This window comes from Salvelinus fontinalis, unplaced genomic scaffold (genome assembly GCF_029448725.1).
Source record: "Salvelinus fontinalis isolate EN_2023a unplaced genomic scaffold, ASM2944872v1 scaffold_0319, whole genome shotgun sequence".
Lineage (NCBI taxonomy): Eukaryota > Metazoa > Chordata > Actinopteri > Salmoniformes > Salmonidae > Salvelinus > Salvelinus fontinalis.
This window is the reverse complement of record NW_026600528.1, coordinates 105,552-129,170: the sequence shown is the minus strand read 5'-3', so window position 1 is coordinate 129,170 and position 23,619 is coordinate 105,552. Positions and strand designations below refer to the sequence as shown.

General features: G+C 46.6%; 1 protein-coding gene across 1 annotated transcript in view; it reads right to left on the bottom strand.

The window, feature by feature from the left end:
- The window catches only part of LOC129845585 (signal-induced proliferation-associated 1-like protein 2), a gene marked incomplete at its 3' end in the record, with an annotated part of 171,606 nt that overhangs the window by 70,024 nt on the left and 77,963 nt on the right, over positions 1-23,619 (bottom strand). The window contains 2 exon segments of the mRNA XM_055913434.1: positions 17,445-18,021; positions 19,582-19,739. Of these exon segments, the coding sequence (XP_055769409.1) occupies positions 17,445-18,021; positions 19,582-19,739 (735 nt within the window).

Sequence of the window (23,619 nt, the reverse complement as noted above, 5' to 3'; positions counted from 1 at the left end):
CATAGGCATCACCCCAGGTAGCTAGGTAACATAGACATCACCACAGGTAGCTAGGTAACATAGTCATCACCCCAGGTAGCTAGGTAACATAGTCATCACCCCAGGTAGATAGGTAACATAGTCATCACCCCAGGTAGCTAGGTCACATAGGCATCACCCCAGGTATAGACATCACCCCAGGTAGCTAGGTAGGGTTAGCTGCCGCTAGTTGGCTGTACCTAGTCATCACCACAGGTAGCTAGGTAACATAGGCATAGCTAGGTAACATAGACATAGCTAGGTAACATAGACATCACCCCAGGTAGCTAGGTTACATAGGCATCACCCCAGGTATAGACATCACCCCAGGTAGCTAGGTAGGGTTAGCTGCCGCTAGTTGGCTGTACCTATTCATCACCACAGGTAGCTAGGTAACATAGGCATCACCCCAGGTAGCTAGGTAACATAGTCATCACCACAGGTAGCTAGGTAACATAGTCATCACCCCAGGTAGCTAGGTAACATAGTCATCACCCCAGGTAGCTAGGTAACATAGGCATCACCCCAGGTAGCTAGGTAACATAGTCATCACCACAGGTAGCTAGGTCACATAGGCATCACCCCAGGTAGCTAGGTAACATAGACATCACCCCAGGTAGATAGGTAACATAGTCATCACCCCAGGTAGCTAGGTCACATAGGCATCACCCCAGGTATAGACATCACCCCAGGTAGCTAGGTAGGGTTAGCTGCCGCTAGTTGGCTGTACCTAGTCATCACCACAGGTAGCTAGGTAACATAGGCATCACCCCAGGTAGCTAGGTAACATAGTCATCACCACAGGTAGCTAGGTAACATAGTCATCACCCCAGGTAGCTAGGTAACATAGTCATCACCCCAGGTAGCTAGGTAACATAGGCATCACCCCAGGTAGCTAGGTAACATAGTCATCACCACAGGTAGCTAGGTCACATAGGCATCACCCCAGGTAGCTAGGCAACATAGACATCACCCCAGGTAGCTAGGTAACATAGTCATCACCCCAGGTAGCTAGGTAACATAGACATCACCCCAGGTAGATAGGTAACATAGTCATCACCCCAGGTAGCTAGGTCACATAGGCATCACCCCAGGTATAGACATCACCCCAGGTAGCTAGGTAGGGTTAGCTGCCGCTAGTTGGCTGTACCTAGTCATCACCACAGGTAGCTAGGTAACATAGTCATCACCCCAGGTAGATAGGTAACATAGTCATCACCCCAGGTATAGACATCACCCCAGGTAGCTAGGTAACATAGGCATAGCTAGGTAACATAGACATAGCTAGGTAACATAGTCATCACCCCAGGTAGCTAGGTCACATAGACATAGCTAGGTAACATAGACATAGCTAGGTAACATAGACATCACCCCAGGTAGATAGGTAACATAGTCATCACCCCAGGTAGCTAGGTTACATAGGCATCACCCCAGGTATAGACATCACCCCAGGTAGCTAGGTAGGGTTAGCTGCCGCTAGTTGGCTGTACCTAGTCATCACCACAGGTAGCTAGGTAACATAGGCATCACCCCAGGTAGCTAGGTAACATAGTCATCACCACAGGTAGCTAGGTAACATAGTCATCACCCCAGGTAGCTAGGTAACATAGTCATCACCCCAGGTAGCTAAGTAACATAGGCATCACCCCAGGTAGCTAGGTAACATAGTCATCACCACAGGTAGCTAGGTCACATAGGCATCACCCCAGGTAGCTAGGTAACATAGACATCACCCCAGGTAGCTAGGTAACATAGTCATCACCCCAGGTAGCTAGGTAACATAGGCATCACCCCAGGTAGCTAGGTAACATAGTCATCACCACAGGTAGCTAGGTAACATAGTCATCACCCCAGGTAGCTAGGTAACATAGTCATCACCCCAGGTAGCTAGGTAACATAGTCATCACCCCAGGTAGCTAGGTAACATAGTCATCACCCCAGGTAGCTAGGTAACATAGTCATCACCACAGGTAGCTAGGTAACATAGTCATCACCACAGGTAGCTAGGTAACATAGGCATCACCCCAGGTAGCTAGGTAACATAGGTATCACCCCAGGTAGCTAGGTAACATAGTCATCACCCCAGGTAGCTAGGTAACGTAGTCATCACCCCAGGTAGCTAGGTCACATAGTCATCACCACAGGTAGCTAGGTCACATAGACATCACCCCAGGTAGCTAGGTCACATAGTCATCACCCCAGGTAGCTAGGTCACATAGTCATCACCACAGGTAGCTAGGTAGGGTTAGCTGCCGCTAGTTGGCTGTACCTAGGCATCACCCCAGGTAGCTAGGTAACATAGACATCACCCCAGGTAGCTAGGTAACATAGACATCACCCCAGGTAGCTAGGTAACATAGGCATCACCCCAGGTAGCTAGGTAACATAGACATCACCCCAGGTAGCTAGGTAACATAGTCATCACCACAGGTAGCTAGGTAACATAGTCATCACCACAGGTAGCTAGGTAACATAGACATCACCCCAGGTAGCTAGGTAACATAGGCATCACCCCAGGTAGCTAGGTAACATAGACATAGCTAGGTAACAGAGACATAGCTAGGTAACATAGTCATCACCCCAGGTAGCTAGGTCACATAGACATCACCCCAGTTAGCTAGGTAACATAGACATCACCCCAGGTAGCTAGGTAACATAGTCATCACCCCAGGTAGATAGGTAACATAGTCATCACCCCAGGTATAGACATCACCCCAGGTAGCTAGGTAACATAGGCATAGCTAGGTAACATAGACATAGCTAGGTAACATAGTCATCACCCCAGGTAGCTAGGTCACATAGACATAGCTAGGTAACATAGACATAGCTAGGTAACATAGACATCACCCCAGGTAGATAGGTAACATAGTCATCACCCCAGGTAGCTAGGTTACATAGGCATCACCCCAGGTATAGACATCACCCCAGGTAGCTAGGTAGGGTTAGCTGCCGCTAGTTGGCTGTACCTAGTCATCACCACAGGTAGCTAGGTAACATAGGCATCACCCCAGGTAGCTAGGTAACATAGTCATCACCACAGGTAGCTAGGTAACATAGTCATCACCCCAGGTAGCTAGGTAACATAGTCATCACCCCAGGTAGCTAAGTAACATAGGCATCACCCCAGGTAGCTAGGTAACATAGTCATCACCACAGGTAGCTAGGTCACATAGGCATCACCCCAGGTAGCTAGGTAACATAGACATCACCCCAGGTAGCTAGGTAACATAGTCATCACCCCAGGTAGCTAGGTAACATAGGCATCACCCCAGGTAGCTAGGTAACATAGTCATCACCACAGGTAGCTAGGTAACATAGTCATCACCCCAGGTAGCTAGGTAACATAGTCATCACCCCAGGTAGCTAGGTAACATAGTCATCACCCCAGGTAGCTAGGTAACATAGTCATCACCCCAGGTAGCTAGGTAACATAGTCATCACCACAGGTAGCTAGGTAACATAGTCATCACCACAGGTAGCTAGGTAACATAGGCATCACCCCAGGTAGCTAGGTAACATAGGTATCACCCCAGGTAGCTAGGTAACATAGTCATCACCCCAGGTAGCTAGGTAACGTAGTCATCACCCCAGGTAGCTAGGTCACATAGTCATCACCACAGGTAGCTAGGTCACATAGACATCACCCCAGGTAGCTAGGTCACATAGTCATCACCCCAGGTAGCTAGGTCACATAGTCATCACCACAGGTAGCTAGGTAGGGTTAGCTGCCGCTAGTTGGCTGTACCTAGGCATCACCCCAGGTAGCTAGGTAACATAGACATCACCCCAGGTAGCTAGGTAACATAGACATCACCCCAGGTAGCTAGGTAACATAGGCATCACCCCAGGTAGCTAGGTAACATAGACATCACCCCAGGTAGCTAGGTAACATAGTCATCACCACAGGTAGCTAGGTAACATAGTCATCACCACAGGTAGCTAGGTAACATAGACATCACCCCAGGTAGCTAGGTAACATAGGCATCACCCCAGGTAGCTAGGTAACATAGACATAGCTAGGTAACAGAGACATAGCTAGGTAACATAGTCATCACCCCAGGTAGCTAGGTCACATAGACATCACCCCAGTTAGCTAGGTAACATAGACATCACCCCAGGTAGCTAGGTAACATAGGCATCACCCCAGGTAGCTAGGTAACATAGTCATCACCACAGGTAGCTAGGTAACATAGTCATCACCACAGGTAGCTAGGTAACATAGTCATCACTCCAGGTAGCTAGGTAACATAGACATCACCCCAGGTAGCTAGGTAACATAGACATAGCTAGGTCACATAGACATAGCTAGGTAACATAGTCATCACCCCAGGTAGCTAGGTAACATAGTCATCACCCCAGGTAGCTAGGTAACATAGACATAGCTAGGTAACATAGACATAGCTAGGTAACATAGTCATCACCCCAGGTAGCTAGGTCACAAAGACATCACCCCAGTTAGCTAGGTAACATAGTCATCACCCCAGGTAGCTAGGTAACATAGTCATCACCCCAGGTAGCTAGGTAACATAGTCATCACCACAGGTAGCTAGGTAACATAGTCATCACCCCAGGTAGCTAGGTAACATAGTCATCACCCCAGGTAGCTAGGTAACATAGTCATCACCCCAGGTAGCTAGGTAACATAGTCATCACCCCAGGTAGCTAGGTAACATAGTCATCACCACAGGTAGCTAGGTCACATAGACATCACCCCAGGTAGCTAGGTAACATAGGCATCACCCCAGGTAGCTAGGTAACATAGTCATCACCACAGGTAGCTAGGTAACATAGTCATCACCCCAGGTAGCTAGGTAACATAGACATCACCCCAGGTAGCTAGGTCACATAGTCATCACCCCAGGTAGCTAGGTAACATAGTCATCACCACAGGTAGCTAGGTAACATAGTCATCACCACAGGTAGCTAGGTAACATAGTCATCACTCCAGGTAGCTAGGTAACAAAGTCATCACCCCAGTTAGCTAGGTAACATAGACATCACTCCAGGTAGCTAGGTAACATAGGCATCACCCCAGGTAGCTAGGTAACATAGTCATCACCCCAGGTAGCTAGGTAACATAGTCATCACCCAGGTAGATAGGTAACATAGGCATCACCCCAGGTAGCTAGGTAACATAGTAATCACCCCAGGTAGCTAGGTAACATAGTCATCACCCCAGGTAGATAGGTAACATAGTCATCACCCCAGGTAGCTAGGTAACATAGTCATCACCCCAGGTAGATAGGTAACGTAGTCATCACCCCAGGTAGCTAGGTAACATAGTCATCACCACAGGTAGCTAGGTCACATAGGCATCACCCCAGGTAGCTAGGTAACATAGACATCACCCCAGGTAGCTAGGTAACATAGTCATCACCCCAGGTAGCTAGGTAACATAGACATCACCCCAGGTAGATAGGTAACATAGTCATCACCCCAGGTAGCTAGGTCACATAGGCATCACCCCAGGTATAGACATCACCCCAGGTAGCTAGGTAGGGTTAGCTGCCGCTAGTTGGCTGTACCTAGTCATCACCACAGGTAGCTAGGTAACATAGGCATAGCTAGGTAACATAGACATAGCTAGGTAACATAGACATCACCCCAGGTAGCTAGGTTACATGGGCATCACCCCAGGTATAGACATCACCCCAGGTAGCTAGGTAGGGTTAGCTGCCGCTAGTTGGCTGTACCTATTCATCACCACAGGTAGCTAGGTAACATAGGCATCACCCCAGGTAGCTAGGTAACATAGTCATCACCACAGGTAGCTAGGTAACATAGTCATCACCCCAGGTAGCTAGGTAACATAGTCATCACCCCAGGTAGCTAGGTAACATAGGCATCACCCCAGGTAGCTAGGTAACATAGTCATCACCACAGGTAGCTAGGTCACATAGGCATCACCCCAGGTAGCTAGGTAACATAGACATCACCCCAGGTAGATAGGTAACATAGTCATCACCCCAGGTAGCTAGGTCACATAGGCATCACCCCAGGTATAGACATCACCCCAGGTAGCTAGGTAGGGTTAGCTGCCGCTAGTTGGCTGTACCTAGTCATCACCACAGGTAGCTAGGTAACATAGGCATCACCCCAGGTAGCTAGGTAACATAGTCATCACCACAGGTAGCTAGGTAACATAGTCATCACCCCAGGTAGCTAGGTAACATAGTCATCACCCCAGGTAGCTAGGTAACATAGGCATCACCCCAGGTAGCTAGGTAACATAGTCATCACCACAGGTAGCTAGGTCACATAGGCATCACCCCAGGTAGCTAGGTAACATAGACATCACCCCAGGTAGCTAGGTAACATAGTCATCACCCCAGGTAGCTAGGTAACATAGACATCACCCCAGGTAGATAGGTAACATAGTCATCACCCCAGGTAGCTAGGTCACATAGGCATCACCCCAGGTATAGACATCACCCCAGGTAGCTAGGTAGGGTTAGCTGCCGCTAGTTGGCTGTACCTAGTCATCACCACAGGTAGCTAGGTAACATAGTCATCACCCCAGGTAGATAGGTAACATAGTCATCACCCCAGGTATAGACATCACCCCAGGTAGCTAGGTAACATAGGCATAGCTAGGTAACATAGACATAGCTAGGTAACATAGACATAGCTAGGTAACATAGTCATCACCCCAGGTAGCTAGGTAACATAGTCATCACCCCAGGTAGCTAGGTAACATAGACATAGCTAGGTAACATAGACATAGCTAGGTAACATAGTCATCACCCCAGGTAGCTAGGTCACAAAGACATCACCCCAGTTAGCTAGGTAACATAGTCATCACCCCAGGTAGCTAGGTAACATAGTCATCACCCCAGGTAGCTAGGTAACATAGTCATCACCACAGGTAGCTAGGTAACATAGTCATCACCCCAGGTAGCTAGGTAACATAGTCATCACCCCAGGTAGCTAGGTAACATAGTCATCACCCCAGGTAGCTAGGTAACATAGTCATCACCCCAGGTAGCTAGGTAACATAGTCATCACCACAGGTAGCTAGGTCACATAGACATCACCCCAGGTAGCTAGGTAACATAGGCATCACCCCAGGTAGCTAGGTAACATAGTCATCACCACAGGTAGCTAGGTAACATAGTCATCACCCCAGGTAGCTAGGTAACATAGATATCACCCCAGGTAGCTAGGTCACATAGTCATCACCCCAGGTAGCTAGGTAACATAGTCATCACCACAGGTAGCTAGGTAACATAGTCATCACCACAGGTAGCTAGGTAACATAGTCATCACTCCAGGTAGCTAGGTAACAAAGTCATCACCCCAGTTAGCTAGGTAACATAGACATCACCCCAGGTAGCTAGGTAACATAGGCATCACCCCAGGTAGCTAGGTAACATAGTCATCACCCCAGGTAGCTAGGTAACATAGTCATCACCCCAGGTAGATAGGTAACATAGGCATCACCCCAGGTAGCTAGGTAACATAGTCATCACCCCAGGTAGCTAGGTAACATAGTCATCACCCCAGGTAGATAGGTAACATAGTCATCACCCCAGGTAGCTAGGTAACATAGTCATCACCCCAGGTAGATAGGTAACATAGGCATCACCCCAGGTAGCTAGGTAACATAGTCATCACCCCAGGTAGCTAGGTAACATAGTCATCACCCCAGGTAGCTAGGTAACATAGTCATCACCCCAGGTATAGACATCACCCCAGGTAGCTAGGTCACATAGACATAGCTAGGTAACATAGACATAGCTAGGTAACATAGACATCACCCCAGGTAGCTAGGTTACATAGGCATCACCCCAGGTAGCTAGGTTACATAGGCATCACCCCAGGTATAGACATCACCCCAGGTAGCTAGGTAACATAGGCATAGCTAGGTAACATAGACATAGCTAGGTAACATAGACATAGCTAGGTAACATAGTCATCACCCCAGGTAGATAGGTAACATAGGCATCACCCCAGGTAGCTAGGTAACATAGTCATCACCCCAGGTAGCTAGGTAACATAGTCATCACCCCAGGTAGATAGGTAACATAGTCATCACCCCAGGTAGCTAGGTAACATAGTCATCACCCCAGGTAGCTAGGTAACATAGTCATCACCCCAGGTAGCTAGGTAACATAGGCATCACCCCAGGTAGCTAGGTAACATTGTCATCACCACAGGTAGCTAGGTCACATAGGCATCACCCCAGGTAGCTAGGTAACATAGACATCACCCCAGGTAGCTAGGTAACATAGTCATCACCCCAGGTAGCTAGGTAACATAGACATCACCCCAGGTAGATAGGTAACATAGTCATCACCCCAGGTAGCTAGGTCACATAGGCATCACCCCAGGTATAGACATCACCCCAGGTAGCTAGGTAGGGTTAGCTGCCGCTAGTTGGCTGTACCTAGTCATCACCACAGGTAGCTAGGTAACATAGTCATCACCCCAGGTAGATAGGTAACATAGTCATCACCCCAGGTATAGACATCACCCCAGGTAGCTAGGTAACATAGGCATAGCTAGGTAACATAGACATAGCTAGGTAACATAGACATAGCTAGGTAACATAGTCATCACCCCAGGTAGCTAGGTAACATAGTCATCACCCCAGGTAGCTAGGTAACATAGACATAGCTAGGTAACATAGACATAGCTAGGTAACATAGTCATCACCCCAGGTAGCTAGGTCACAAAGACATCACCCCAGTTAGCTAGGTAACATAGTCATCACCCCAGGTAGCTAGGTAACATAGTCATCACCCCAGGTAGCTAGGTAACATAGTCATCACCACAGGTAGCTAGGTAACATAGTCATCACCCCAGGTAGCTAGGTAACATAGTCATCACCCCAGGTAGCTAGGTAACATAGTCATCACCCCAGGTAGCTAGGTAACATAGTCATCACCCCAGGTAGCTAGGTAACATAGTCATCACCACAGGTAGCTAGGTCACATAGACATCACCCCAGGTAGCTAGGTAACATAGGCATCACCCCAGGTAGCTAGGTAACATAGTCATCACCACAGGTAGCTAGGTAACATAGTCATCACCCCAGGTAGCTAGGTAACATAGACATCACCCCAGGTAGCTAGGTCACATAGTCATCACCCCAGGTAGCTAGGTAACATAGTCATCACCACAGGTAGCTAGGTAACATAGTCATCACCACAGGTAGCTAGGTAACATAGTCATCACTCCAGGTAGCTAGGTAACAAAGTCATCACCCCAGTTAGCTAGGTAACATAGACATCACCCCAGGTAGCTAGGTAACATAGGCATCACCCCAGGTAGCTAGGTAACATAGTCATCACCCCAGGTAGCTAGGTAACATAGTCATCACCCCAGGTAGATAGGTAACATAGGCATCACCCCAGGTAGCTAGGTAACATAGTCATCACCCCAGGTAGCTAGGTAACATAGTCATCACCCCAGGTAGATAGGTAACATAGTCATCACCCCAGGTAGCTAGGTAACATAGTCATCACCCCAGGTAGATAGGTAACATAGGCATCACCCCAGGTAGCTAGGTAACATAGTCATCACCCCAGGTAGCTAGGTAACATAGTCATCACCCCAGGTAGCTAGGTAACATAGTCATCACCCCAGGTATAGACATCACCCCAGGTAGCTAGGTCACATAGACATAGCTAGGTAACATAGACATAGCTAGGTAACATAGACATCACCCCAGGTAGCTAGGTTACATAGGCATCACCCCAGGTAGCTAGGTTACATAGGCATCACCCCAGGTATAGACATCACCCCAGGTAGCTAGGTAGGGTTAGCTGCCGCTAGTTGGCTGTACCTATTCATCACCACAGGTAGCTAGGTAACATAGGCATCACCCCAGGTAGCTAGGTAACATAGTCATCACCACAGGTAGCTAGGTAACATAGTCATCACCCCAGGTAGCTAGGTAACATAGTCATCACCCCAGGTAGCTAGGTAACATAGGCATCACCCCAGGTAGCTAGGTAACATAGTCATCACCACAGGTAGCTAGGTCACATAGGCATCACCCCAGGTAGCTAGGTAACATAGACATCACCCCAGGTAGATAGGTAACATAGTCATCACCCCAGGTAGCTAGGTCACATAGGCATCACCCCAGGTATAGACATCACCCCAGGTAGCTAGGTAGGGTTAGCTGCCGCTAGTTGGCTGTACCTAGTCGTCACCACAGGTAGCTAGGTAACATAGGCATCACCCCAGGTAGCTAGGTAACATAGTCATCACCACAGGTAGCTAGGTAACATAGTCATCACCCCAGGTAGCTAGGTAACATAGTCATCACCCCAGGTAGCTAGGTAACATAGGCATCACCCCAGGTAGCTAGGTAACATAGTCATCACCCCAGGTAGCTAGGTAACATAGTCATCACCCCAGGTAGCTAGGTAACATAGTCATCACCACAGGTAGCTAGGTAACATAGTCATCACCCCAGGTAGCTAGGTAACATAGTCATCACCACAGGTAGCTAGGTAACATAGTCATCACCACAGGTAGCTAGGTAACATAGTCATCACCCCAGGTAGCTAGGTAACATAGTCATCACCACAGGTAGCTAGGTAACATAGTCATCACCCCAGGTAGCTAGGTAACAAAGTCATCACCCCAGTTAGCTAGGTAACATAGACATCACCCCAGGTAGCTAGGTAACATAGGCATCACCCCAGGTAGCTAGGTAACATAGTCATCACCCCAGGTAGCTAGGTAACATAGGCATCACCCCAGGTAGCTAGGTAACATAGTCATCACCACAGGTAGCTAGGTCACATAGGCATCACCCCAGGTAGCTAGGTAACATAGACATCACCCCAGGTAGCTAGGTAACATAGTCATCACCCCAGGTAGCTAGGTAACATAGACATCACCCCAGGTAGATAGGTAACATAGACATCACCCCAGGTAGCTAGGTAACATAGTCATCACCCCAGGTAGCTAGGTAACATAGACATCACCCCAGGTATAGACATCACCCCAGGTAGCTAGGTAGGGTTAGCTGCCGCTAGTTGGCTGTACCTGAGCCAGAACTCATATAGCTTGTTCTCCATCTTGTTTTTAAATAGCCAACATGATTTCATCACTTTCCTTTCCATGATCAAAGTTTGTTTTCTGATGGTTCTCTTGTCTCTCCGCAGCAGACATACAGTATAGTGAGCAATATGTTTGGAACATAAAATCGCAATACAATCGAAGCAGTGGAAATCCATTTAAATTCAATCCCTTTTTGACCCCGTTTGATTTGAACGAAACATATTTGCCTATTGTGGAAGTGTTCAGCACCTGAATGTCAGAAATTCAAGAGATTAAGTTCTCGAAGTTGATATTCTTCAATATCATGACACATCCATGTCTTCATCACTGGAAAAGAAAAACAGCTGAGTTTGATATCATTAAAAAACTTAAATAGCTTGTCAAAATATTTTACAATTTCTTGAAAAAAAAAATATATATTTTTTTTTTTACCCCAGACGTCAATCTAAAAATGAGTCAACTTTGATATTTGCATACAGTTGAAGTCTGGAGTTTACATACACTTAGGTTGGAGTCATTAAAATTTGTTTTTCAACCACTCCACACATGTATTGTTAACTTCTCTAGGATAGGGGGCAGCATATTTGTGGTAGGCTAATATAATAGTATAGCTAATATAATAATATAGCTAATATAATAGCTAATATAACGCTACATTTTTTCCCCGCTGTAAAACACTTAATAAATCGGAAATGTTGTCTGGAATCACAAGATGCCTGTCTTTCATTTGCTGTACACTATGTATTTTTCAGAAATGTTTTATGATGAGTAATTAGGTATTTCACGTTGGTGCCTGTAAATATTATGGCTGCTTTCGGTGCAATTTCTGATTGTAGCTGCAATGTAAACTATGATCTATACCTGAAATATGCAAATTTTTCTAACAAAACATATGCTATACAACAAATATGTTATCAGACTGTCATCTGATGAAGTTGTTTCTTGGTTAGTGGCTATTTATATCTTTATTTGGTCGAATTTGTGATAGCTACTGATGGAGTAAAAAACTGGTGGAGTAAAAAAAGTGGTGTCTTTTGTTAACGTGGTTAGCTAATATATTTACATATTGTGTCTTCCCTGTAAAACACTTTAAAAATCGGACATGTTGGCTGGATTCACAAGATGTGTACCTTTCATATGCTGTATTGGACTTGTTAATGTGTGAAAGTTAAATATTTAAAAAAATATATCTTTTGAATTTCGCGCCCTGCACTTGAGCTGGATGTTGTCATAAGTGTACCGACGCCGGGCTGCAGCCATAAGAAGTTAAAAAAGTAGTTTGAAATGGTTTTTGCAAGGTTTACAGGTAACTTTTGAGATATTTTGTAGTCACGTTGCACAAGTTGGAACAGATGTTTTTCTCGATCAAACACGCCAAATAAATGGACATTTTGGATATACACTGCTCAAAAAATAAAGGGAACACTAAAATAACACATCCTAGATCAGAATGAATGAAATGTTCTTATTAAATACTTTTTTCATTACATAGTTGAATGTCCTGGCAACAAAATCACACAAAAATTATCAATGGAAATCAAATTTATCAACCCATGGAGGTCTGGATTTGGAGTCACACTCAAAATTAAAGTAGACAACCACACTACAGGCTGATCCAACTTTGATGTAATGTCCTTAAAACAAGAAAATGAGGCTCAGTAGTTTGTGTGGCCTCCACGTGCCTGTATGACCTCCCTACAACGCTGGGCATGCTCCTGATGAGGTGGTGGATGGTCTCCTGAGGCATCTCCTCCCAGACCTGGACTAAAGCATCCGCCAACTCCTGGACAGTCTGTGGTGCAACGTGGCGTTGGTGGATGGAGCGAGACATGATGTCCCAGATGTGCTCAATTGGATTCAGGTCTGGTGAACGGGCGGGCCAGTCCATAGCATCAATGCCTTCCTCTTGCAGGAACTGCTGACACACTCCAGCCACATGAGGTCTAGCATTGTCTTGCATTAGGAGGAACCCAGGGCCAACCGCACCAGCATATGGTCTCACAAGGGGTCTGAGGATCTCATCTCGGTACCTAATGGCAGTCAGGCTACCTCTGGCGAGCACATGGAGGGCTGTGCGGCCCCCCAAAGAACTACCACCCCACACCATGACTGACCCATCGCCAAACCGGTCATGCTGGAGGATGTTGCAGGCATTAGAACGTTCTCCACGGCGTCTCCAGACTCTGTCACATCTGTCACGTGCTCAGTGTGAACCTGCTTTCATCTGTGAAGAGCACAAGGCGCCAGTGGCGAAATTGCCAACATTGGTGTTCCCTGGCAAATGCCAAACATCCTGCACGGTGTTGGGCTGTAAGCACAACCCCCACCTGTGGACGTCGGGCCCTCATACCACCCTCATGGAGTCTGTTTTTTGACCGTTTGAGCAGACACATGCACATTTGTGGCCTGCTGGAGGTCATTTTGCAGGGCTCTGGCAGTGCACCTCCTGCTCAAAGGCAGAGGTAGCGGTCCTGCTGCTGGGTTGTTGCCCTCCTACGGCCTCCTCCACGTCTCCTGATGTACTGGCCTGTCTCCTGGTAGCGCCTCCATGGTCTGGACACTACGCTGACAGACACAGCAAACCTTCTTGCCACAGCTCGCATTGATGTGCCATCCTGGATGAGCTGCACTACCTGAGCCACTTGTGTGGGTTGTAGACTCCGTCTCATGCTACCACTAGAGTGAAAGCACCGCCAGCATTCAAAAGTGACCAAAACATCAGCCAGGAAGCATAGGAACTGAGAAGTGGTCTGTGGTCACCACCTGCAGAACCACTCCTTTATTGGGGGTGTCTTGCTAATTGCCTATAATTTCCACCTGTTGTCTATTCCATTTGCACAACAGCATGTGAAATGTATTGTCAATCAGTGTTGCTTCCTAAGTGGACAGTTTGATTTCACAGAAGTGTGATTGACTTGGAGTTACATTGTGTTGTTTAAGTGTTCCCTTTATTTTTTTGAGCAGTGTATATCGACGTATTTAATCGAACAAAAGGACCATTTGTGATGTTTATGGGACATATTGGAGTGCCAACAACAGAAGCTCGTGAATTATATGTTTAATAGTTTTGTGTTGCACCTGCAGGGTTGAGATATTCTTCTCTCTCTTTGTTTACTACTATCCTCAGATAATGGCATTGTTTGTTTTCGCCGAAAAGCCTATTTGAAATCTGACATGTTGGCTGGATTCACAACAAGCGTAGCTTTAATTTGGTGTATCGCGTGTGATTTCATGAAAGTTGGATTTTTATAGTAATTTATTTGAATTTGTCGCTCTGCAGTTTTACTGGCTTTTGGCCAATGGGACGTTAGCGTCCCACATATCCCAGAGAAGTTAACAAACTATAGTTTTGGCAAGTCGGTTAGGCCATCTACTTTGCGCATGACACAAGTAATTTTTCCAATAATTGTTTACAGACAGATTATTTCACTTATAATTCACTGTATCACAATTCCTGTGGGTCAGAAGTTTACATACACTAAGTTGACTGTGCCTTTAAACTACATGGAAAATGACAGATAATGATGTAATGGCTTTAGAAGCTTCTGATAGGCTAATTTACATCATTTGAGTCAATTGGAGGTGTACCTGTGGATGAATGTCAAGGCCTACCTTCAAACTCAGTGCTTCTTTGCTTGACATCATGGGAAAATCAAAATAAATCAGCCAAGACCTCAGAAAATAATTGTAAACCTCCACAAGTCTGGTTCATCCTTGGGAGTAATTTCCAAACGCCTGAAGGTACCACGTTCATCTGTACAAACAAGAGTATGCAAGTATAAACACCATGGGACCACGCAGCCGTCATACCGCTCAGGAAGGAGAAGCGTTCTGTCTCCTAGAGATGAATGTACTTTGGTGCGAAAAGTGCACATCAATCCCAGAACAACAGCAAAGGACTTTGTGAAGATTCTGGAGGAAACCGGTACAAAAGTATCTATATCCACAGTAAAAACGAGTCTTATATCAACAATCTGAAAGGCCGCTCAGCAAGGAAGAAGCCACAGCTCCAAAACCGTCATAAAAAAGCCAGACTATGGTTTGCAACTGCACAAGGGGACAAATATCGTACTTTTTGGAGAAATGTCCTCTGGTCTGATGAAACAAAAATAGAAATGTTTGGCCATAATGACCATCGTTATGTTTGGAGGAAAAAGGGGGACGCTTGCAAGCCAAAGAACACCATCCCAACCGTGAAGCACAGGGGGTGGCAGCATCATGTTGTGGGGGTGCTTTGCTGCAGGAGGGACTGGTGCACTTCACAAAATAGATGGCTTCATGAGAAAGGAAAATGATGTGGATATATTGAAGCAACATCTCAAGACATCAGTCAGGAAGTTAAAGCTTGGTCGCAAATGGGTCTTCCAAATGGACAATGACCCCAAACATACTTCCAAAGGCAAAATGGCTTCAGGACAACAAAGTCAAGGTATTGGAGTGGCCATCACAAAGCCCTGACCTCAATCCGATGGAAAATTTGTGGGCAGAACTGAAAAAAGCGTGTGCGAGCAAGGAGGCCTACAAACCTGACTCAGTTACACCAGCTCTGTCAGGAGGAACGGGCCAAAATTGACCCAACTTGCTGTGGGAAGCTTCTGGAAGGCTACCCGAAACGTTTGACCTAAGTTAAACTATTTAAAGGCAATGTTACCAAATACTAATTGAGTGTATGTAAACTTCTGTACCACTGGGAATGTGATGAACGAAATAAAAGCTGAAATAAATCATTCTCTCTACTACTATTCTGACATTTTCACATTCTTAAAATAAAGTGGTGATCCTAACTGACCTAAGACAGGGAATTTTTTTAAATGTCAGGAATTGTGAAAAACTGAGTTTAAATGTATTTCGCTAAGGTGTATGTAAACTTCCGACTTCAACTGTATATGTACTAAAATGGGAATCAAATTGGACTGGTTCCAAACACTACCACAGAGGAGGTCTACCCACCAACGAAGGTTGACATAAATGACAAAATCTGTTGTTTGTGAATACGAAAATAATCGGAGATTACACATTTTTATATAATTGATGTTAAATTTTAAAGAATGTCAACATTATTATATGAAAAAAATATTTTCTAGAAATTGTGAAATAGTTTGACAACACTGTTTGTAAGCTGTTAAAACCAAACATGTCTCTTTTCCAATGATGAATACATGGAGGTGTCATGGTATGGTGGGGTATGCAGTGATGAATACATGGAGGTGTCATGGTATGGTGGGGTATGCAGAACATTCTGGATGCAGAACGGGTCAACTTTGACTCCCTTTATCTCTTAAATGTCTTGGCATTCAGGTCCAAAAAGTGACATGTATTGAACGTTTTGTGACCCAGCAGACCTACTAATGTCACTGACTGACCCATAGGGGAGGTAGGCCAGCTGGGCCAGGCTGGCACAGGAGAAGAGAGGCCAAGGATGGCACAGGAGAAGAGAGGCCAAGGATGGCACAGGAGAAGAGAGGCCAAGGCTGGCACAGGAGAAGAGAGGCCAAGGCTGGCACAGGAGAGGAGAGGCCAGGCTGGCACAGGAGAGGAGAGGCCAAGGCTGGCACAGGAGAAGAGAGGCCAAGGCTGGCACAGGAGAAGAGAGGCCAAGGCTGGCACAGGAGAAGAGAGGCCAAGGCTGGCACAGGAGAGGAGAGGCCAAGGATGGCACAGGAGAAGAGAGGCTAAGGCTGGCACAGGAGAAGAGAGGCCAAGGATGGCACAGGAGAAGAGAGGCCAAGGCGAGCTGTACATGTAAGGCCTACATCTGGGATGTTGGGTTGGCATGAAACAGCTTGGTCTGAATCTGGGATGTTGGGTTGGCATGAAACACACAAGGCTCAATAGACTGGTGTAAAGGTGTACGTTAGTCATTTGGTTGACATAGATACAAGCACAGGGATCACACTCAAAACACTAAAGGGCCTAGAGGAAAAAACGAATAAGTAAGGATAGAAAGAAGGAGAGAAAGAGGAAATGAGGAGAAAGGAAGCCTAGCACAAGGTAAGGCTCTAACAGGAGGTGTTCAAACGGCTGCACCGGGAGGACACACTGTTGACAACAGGTACTGGTTCCCTACAGTAAGAAGGTACTACCTAATCCGTCTTTTTATAGTCATCTTCAACCCATTTATCAAGAGGCCAAGTGCTGAGACTACATCCAGCAGAACAGCCAGACCTTTTCTTCTGATATGTTAAGGCTTGCCAATTGGAAATAGACCAGACCCTTGACAGTGAAAATATATTAGTCTTTGTTTATCTAATTAAATCCATATATCACTGAATACTTTCTCCAAATCACCTTTGGTCAAATGTGAGATACTCCATTCATACTGAAACACGGAGACAGAAGAGAGAAGTGAACAATAATCCTAACCTGACCTCTGACCCTAACCCCTGACCCTAACCCAGATGAATTACCTCTAGTCTCTGCACCATTTCTCGTATATCTTCTTCACAGCCATCCTGAGCAGACAACATCACACACTCTCCTCTCTCGTAGAAGACCTTGATGCTCATAATCCCAGACGTCCATCCGATGACATCACGACAGGAGCAGTTGAAGACTACGTTCTTAGACTGCTCCTCTATTAAAATGATGAACTCGTTGGACACGCCCAAGAGACAGTCCACGTCTGCTGATTGGCCAAAGTCCCGTGCGGTGACGGACCAGGTGATGGCGCCGACAGAGAACAGGTGAGCGTCTTTACGAGGTTTGGTCTTCTCCTTCTTCTTGGCACCCAGTGTGATGAAACTGAACTTCACAGCCGAGTCCATGGTCGCCGTGGACACGAAGTTCTCGGCCAGGTCGCGGAGGTACTCCTGGCGCGTTCTGGTTGCCATGGCACGGAACTTCTCAGATTTGTGGGCGGCGTTCTCCCCATTGATGACCTTGGCCAATAGGAAGTCTCGGAACACAGCGGACTTGGGGAAGGTCACTGCCTTGGGGATTGGAGGGCCGAACAGAGGGACATCTTTAGAACGAGAGACAGCAACGCTGTAGGGGGAGTGAGAGAGAAGAAAGAGAGGACAGAGTTAATTCTAACTATACTAGTGATTTCCAGACATTACTGTGGAGTTGTGATGGCTTCCAGTGATTTCCAGACATTACTGTGGAGTCATGACAATTAAAACATCCTATCCTAGTGATTTCTAAACATTACTGTGGAGTCGAGATGGCTCCTAGTGATTTCCAGACATTGCTGTGGAGTCATGATGGCTCCTAGTCATTTCCAGACATTACTGTAGAGTCATGATGGCTCCTAGTGATTTCCAGACATTACTGTGGAGTCGAGATGGCTCCTAGTCATTTCCAGACATTACTGTGGAGTCGAGATGGCTCCTAGTGATTTCCAGACATTACTGTGGAGTCGTGACGGCTCCTATTGAGTTCCAGACATGACTGTGGTGCCATGATGGCTCCTAGTGATTTCCAGACATTACTGTGGAGTCGTGACGGCTCCTAGTGATTTCCAGACATTACTGTGGAGTCATGATGGCTCCTATTGAGTTCCAGACATTACTGTGGAGTCGTGATGGCTCCTATTGAGTTCCAGACATGACTGTGGTGCCATGATGGCTGCTAGTGATTTCCAGACATTACTGTAGAGTCATGATGGCTCCTAGTGATTTCCAGACATTACTGTAGAGTCATGATGGCTCCTAGTGATTTCCAGACATTACTGTAGAGTCATGATGGCTCCTAGTGATTTCCAGACATTACTGTAGAGTCATGATGGCTCCTAGTGATTTCCAGACATTACTGTAGAGTCATGATGGCTCCTAGTGATTTCCAGACATTACTGTAGAGTCATGATGGCTCCTAGTGATTTCCAGACATTACTGTAGAGTCATGATGGCTCCTAGTGATTTCCAGACATTACTGTAGAGTCGTGACATTTCAAAACACTCAAAACAACCTCAGAGAAGCATTAGCAGACAGAGTGAATACTATTGTCGGACAGTCCCTAATGACACCGTTTTCTCTACATAGAGTAGTGCACTACATTTTCCAGAGCCCTGTGGTCTTTGGGTCAAAAGTAGGGCACTATGTAGGGAACAGTGTGCTGTTTGGGAAGCAGACCCAACCTCAGATTCAGTTCCTTCTAATCGTCAGAGAGAGTTGGATGAGCCATCAGTGGTCTGAACAGTCTGGAGGGTGTTTCTACTAAGAATAGCTTAGATGATGCCATCATCGATGTGTTACTTAGTTACCTAAGATATTTTCCTCGGCCTGAAGTGTGGCGTTGCTGTAATTGACATGTTAAATCGATGTCACCTACAGTATGTTAGATGTGCTTCCATCCCTCTGCTCCTCCACCCGGCTTCTACTTCCTCCCTCCTCCACCTCCCCTGTTTAATCTGCTGTTACCCATCCTGGTGTGTGTGTGTGTGTGTGTGTGTGTGTGTGTGTGTGTGTGTGTGTGTGTGTGTGTGTGTGTGTGTGTGTGTGTGTGTGTGTGTGTGTGTGTGTGTGTGTGTGTGTGTGTGTGTGTGTGTCTGTGTGTGTGTGTGTGTGTGTGTGTGTGTGTGTGTGTGTGTGTGTGTGTGTGTGTACCTGTAGCAGACGTTCTCAGTACAGGGGTTGTGGACCTTGACGATGACAAAGACGTGTTGGAAGTGAGAGCGGATGTTTTTAGGGGTGAAGGGCAGAGTCCCCGGTTCCTGAAACACAATGGTCACAATGTCGTTCCCTATGTGCCTCTTCCTCAGGAGCTGTGGGGAGAAAGCGAGAGAGAGAGAGAGAGAGAGAGAGAGGGTGGGAGAGAGAGAGAGAGAGAGAGAGGGGAGGGGGAGAGAGAGAGAGAGAGAGGTGGAGGGGGAGAGAGAGAGAGAGAGGTGGAGGGGGAGAGAGAGAGAGAGAGAGAGAGAGAGAGAGAGGGGAGGGGGAGAGAGAGAGAGAGAGAGAGAGGGGAGGGGGAGAGAGAGAGAGAGAGGGGAGGGGGAGAGATAGAGAGAGAGAGAGAGAGAGAGAGAGAGAGAGAGAGAGAGAGAGAGAGAGAGAGGGAGAGAGACAGAGAGAGAGAGAGAGGGAGGGAGGGAGGAGGGGGAGAGAGAGAGAGAGAGAGAGAGAGAGAGAGAGAGAGAGAGAGAGACAGAGAGAGAGGAGGGGGAGAGAGAGGAGGGGGAGAGAGAGAGAGAGAGAGAGAGAGAGAGAGAGAGAGACAGAGAGAGAGGAGGGGGAGAGAGAGGAGGGGTGTTATTCATGTAAACAAAACAATTATTTTAAAGTTGGGATTTATTAAGAGGGGAAATGGTAGACATGGACAGGGTTTAGGACTTTGCCGGTTGCCCAGATAGTGACACCTAAAAGAAGATGACACAAGTTGGAGAAAGGATCCCAGAATGCAATATTCTACATCTCCAGCATCATGGGGATTTATTAATCACACAGGGAACTGGCAGTTAATCTGATAGAGTGGTTGCCATGGAGAGGTGCTGATAGTTGCCATGGAGAGGTGCTGAGGGGCAACAGGCAAGGTAAACAAAAAAGATTAAGAGGTGAATTAGGGAGGGTGGAGGAAAAAAAGATGAGGAGGGGAAAAAGAGACAAAGATGAGGGGAAAGATGAGAGGAGGGGGGAAAGAAGGGGAGGAGGGGGAAGAAGAGAGGAGGGGGGAAAGAAGGGGAGGAGGGGGAAGAAGAGAGGAGGGGGGAAAGAAGGGGAGGAGGGGGAAGAAGAGAGGAGGGGGGAAAGAAGGGGAGGAGGGGGAAGAAGAGAGGAGGGGGGAAAGAAGGGGAGGAGGGGGAAGAAGAGAGGAGGGGGGAAAGAAGGGGAGGAGGGGGAAGAAGAGAGGAGGGGGGAAAGAAGGGGAGGAGGGGGAAGAAGAGAGGAGGGGGGAAAGAAGGGGAGGAGGGGGAAGAAGAGAGGAGGGGGGAAAGAAGGGGAGGAGGGGGAAGAAGAGAGGAGGGGGGAAAGAAGGGGAGGAGGGGGAAGAAGAGAGGAGGGGGGAAAGAAGGGGAGGAGGGGGAAGAAGAGAGGAGGGGGGAAAGAAGATTGGGTACACTAGATTAGGTTTCGAGTGTAAACCTATAGGATGGTAGCTCTCCAGGAACAGGGTTGGAGTGTAAACCTATAGGATTGTAGTTCTCCATGAACAGGGTTGGAGTGTAAACCTATAGGATTGTAGTTCTCCATGAACAGGGTTGGAGTGTAAACCTATAGGATTGTAGTTCTCCATGAACAGGGTTGGAGTGTAAACCTATAGGATTGTAGTTCTCCATGAACAGGGTTGGAGTGTAAACCTATAGGATTGTAGTTCTCCATGAACAGGGTTGGAGTGTAAACCTATAGGATTGTAGTTCTCCATGAACAGGGTTGGAGTGTAAACCTATAGGATTGTAGTTCTCCATGAACAGGGTTGGAGTGTAAACCTATAGGATTGTAGTTCTCCATGAACAGGGTTGGAGTGTAAACCTATAGGATTGTAGTTCTCCATGAACAGGGTTGGAGTGTAAACCTATAGGATTGTAGTTCTCCATGAACAGGGTTGGAGTGTAAACCTATAGGATTGTAGTTCTCCATGAACAGGGTTGGAGTGTAAACCTATAGGATTGTAGTTCTCCATGAACAGGGTTGGAGTGTAAACCTATAGGATTGTAGTTCTCCATGAACAGGGTTGGAGTGTAAACCTATAGGATTGTAGTTCTCCATGAACAGGGTTGGAGTGTAAACCTATAGGATTGTAGTTCTCCATGAACAGGGTTGGAGTGTAAACCTATAGGATTGTAGTTCTCCATGAACAGGGTCGGAGTGTAAACCTATAGGATTGTAGTTCTCCATGAACAGGGTTGGAGTGTAAACCTATAGGATGGTAGTTCTCCAGGAAATATAAAGGAATATGTAAAGTGTTGGTCTAATGTTTCATTAGCTGAAAAAAATATCCCAGAAATGTTCCATACGCACAAAAAGCTTATTGCTCTAAAATGTTGTGTACAAATATTAATTATGTTATTTTTATCTCTTACTTTTTTTTGGTATTTTCTTCAAACTGCATTGTTGGTTAAGGGCTTGTAAGTGAGCATTTCACTGTAAGGTGAAACCTGTTGTATTCGGCGCATGTGACAAATAACATTTACAAATTTGTTTACATCCCTGTTAGTGAACATTTCTCCTTTGTCAAGATAATCCATCCACCTTACAGGTGTGGCATATCAAGAAGCTGACTAAATAGCATGATCATTACACAGGTGCACCTTGTGCTGGGGACAGTTTAGTGGGGACACTAAATTGTGCAGTTTTGTCACACAACATAATGCCACAGATGTGTCATGTTTTGAGGGAGCGTGAAATTGGCATGCTGACTGCAGGAATGTCCACCAGAGCTGATGCCAGAGAACTGAATGTTAATTTCTCTACCATAAGCCTCCTCCAACGTCGTTTTAGAGAATTTGGCAGTACGTCCAACCGGTCTCACAACTGCAGACCACATTTAACCACACCAGCCAAGGACCTCCACATCCAGCTTCTTCACCTATGGGATCGTCTGGGGGGGGGGGGGGCTTTGGAGGTAAAGCCCTTTTGTTCTTCCCCAGTGGGAGGGCCTATGTCTGCCAAGTCATGTGAAATCCATAGATTAGGGCCCAATTTATTTCAATTGACTGATTCCCACATTTGAACTGTAACTCAGTAAAATCTTTGAAATTGTTGCTTGTAGCATTGACATTTTTGTTCAGTTTAAGATTGAGGGTGTGGAACCCGCACCTGTGATGTGGCGGGAGAACAATCTGTGGGAAGGGCGCCCCTGTGATGTGGCGTGAGAACAATCTGTGGGTTGTCGTTTTCCTCAGAATCCATGTCGTCACCGCCGGTAACCACTGCATCTAAATCTGTAAAGGTAACATCTTCCCTCGTCTCTTGTTCTTCATCCTAAGAATCAGCCAATCATATCATACGTGTGTTTTTCCCTGACTCTTCTGCATGCAATCACAGCAAAGTAGAGGGATGGATCCAGTGGGCTGTCCTTACGATAAAACCTTTTCTGTCCACAAGTCAGCTGTGACTGAGACGTTTTCCAATCCATCAAAAGTTGTTTGCCGTTATTGTAGAGCTGTGCTTGGCTTGTAGAGCTGTGCTTGGCTTGTAGAGCTGTGCTTGGCTTGTGGAGCTCTGCTTGGCTTGTGGAGCTCTGTTTGGCTTGTAGAGCTGTGCTTGGCTTGTGGAGCTGTGTTTGGCTTGTAGAGCTGTGTTTGGCTTGTGGAGCTCTGTTTGGCTTGTAGAACTCTGCTTGGCTTGTAGAGCTGTGTTTGGCTTGTAGAGCTGTGCTTGGCTTGTAGAGCTGTGCTTAGCTTGTGGAGCTCTGCTTGGCTTGTAGAGCTGTGCTTGGCTTGTAGAGCTGTGCTTGGCTTGTAGAGCTCTGCTTGGCTTGTAGAGCTCTGCTTGGCTTGTAGAGCTGTGCTTGGCTTGTGGAGCTCTGCTTGGCTTGTGGAGCTCTGCTTGGCTTGTAGAGCTGTGTTTGGCTTGTGGAGCTCTGTTTGGCTTGTAGAGATGTGCTTGGCTTGTGGAGCTGTGTTTGGCTTGTGGAGCTCTGCTTGGCTTGTGGAGCTCTGCTTGGCTTGTGGAGCTCTGCTTGGCTTGTGGAGCTCTGCTTGGCTT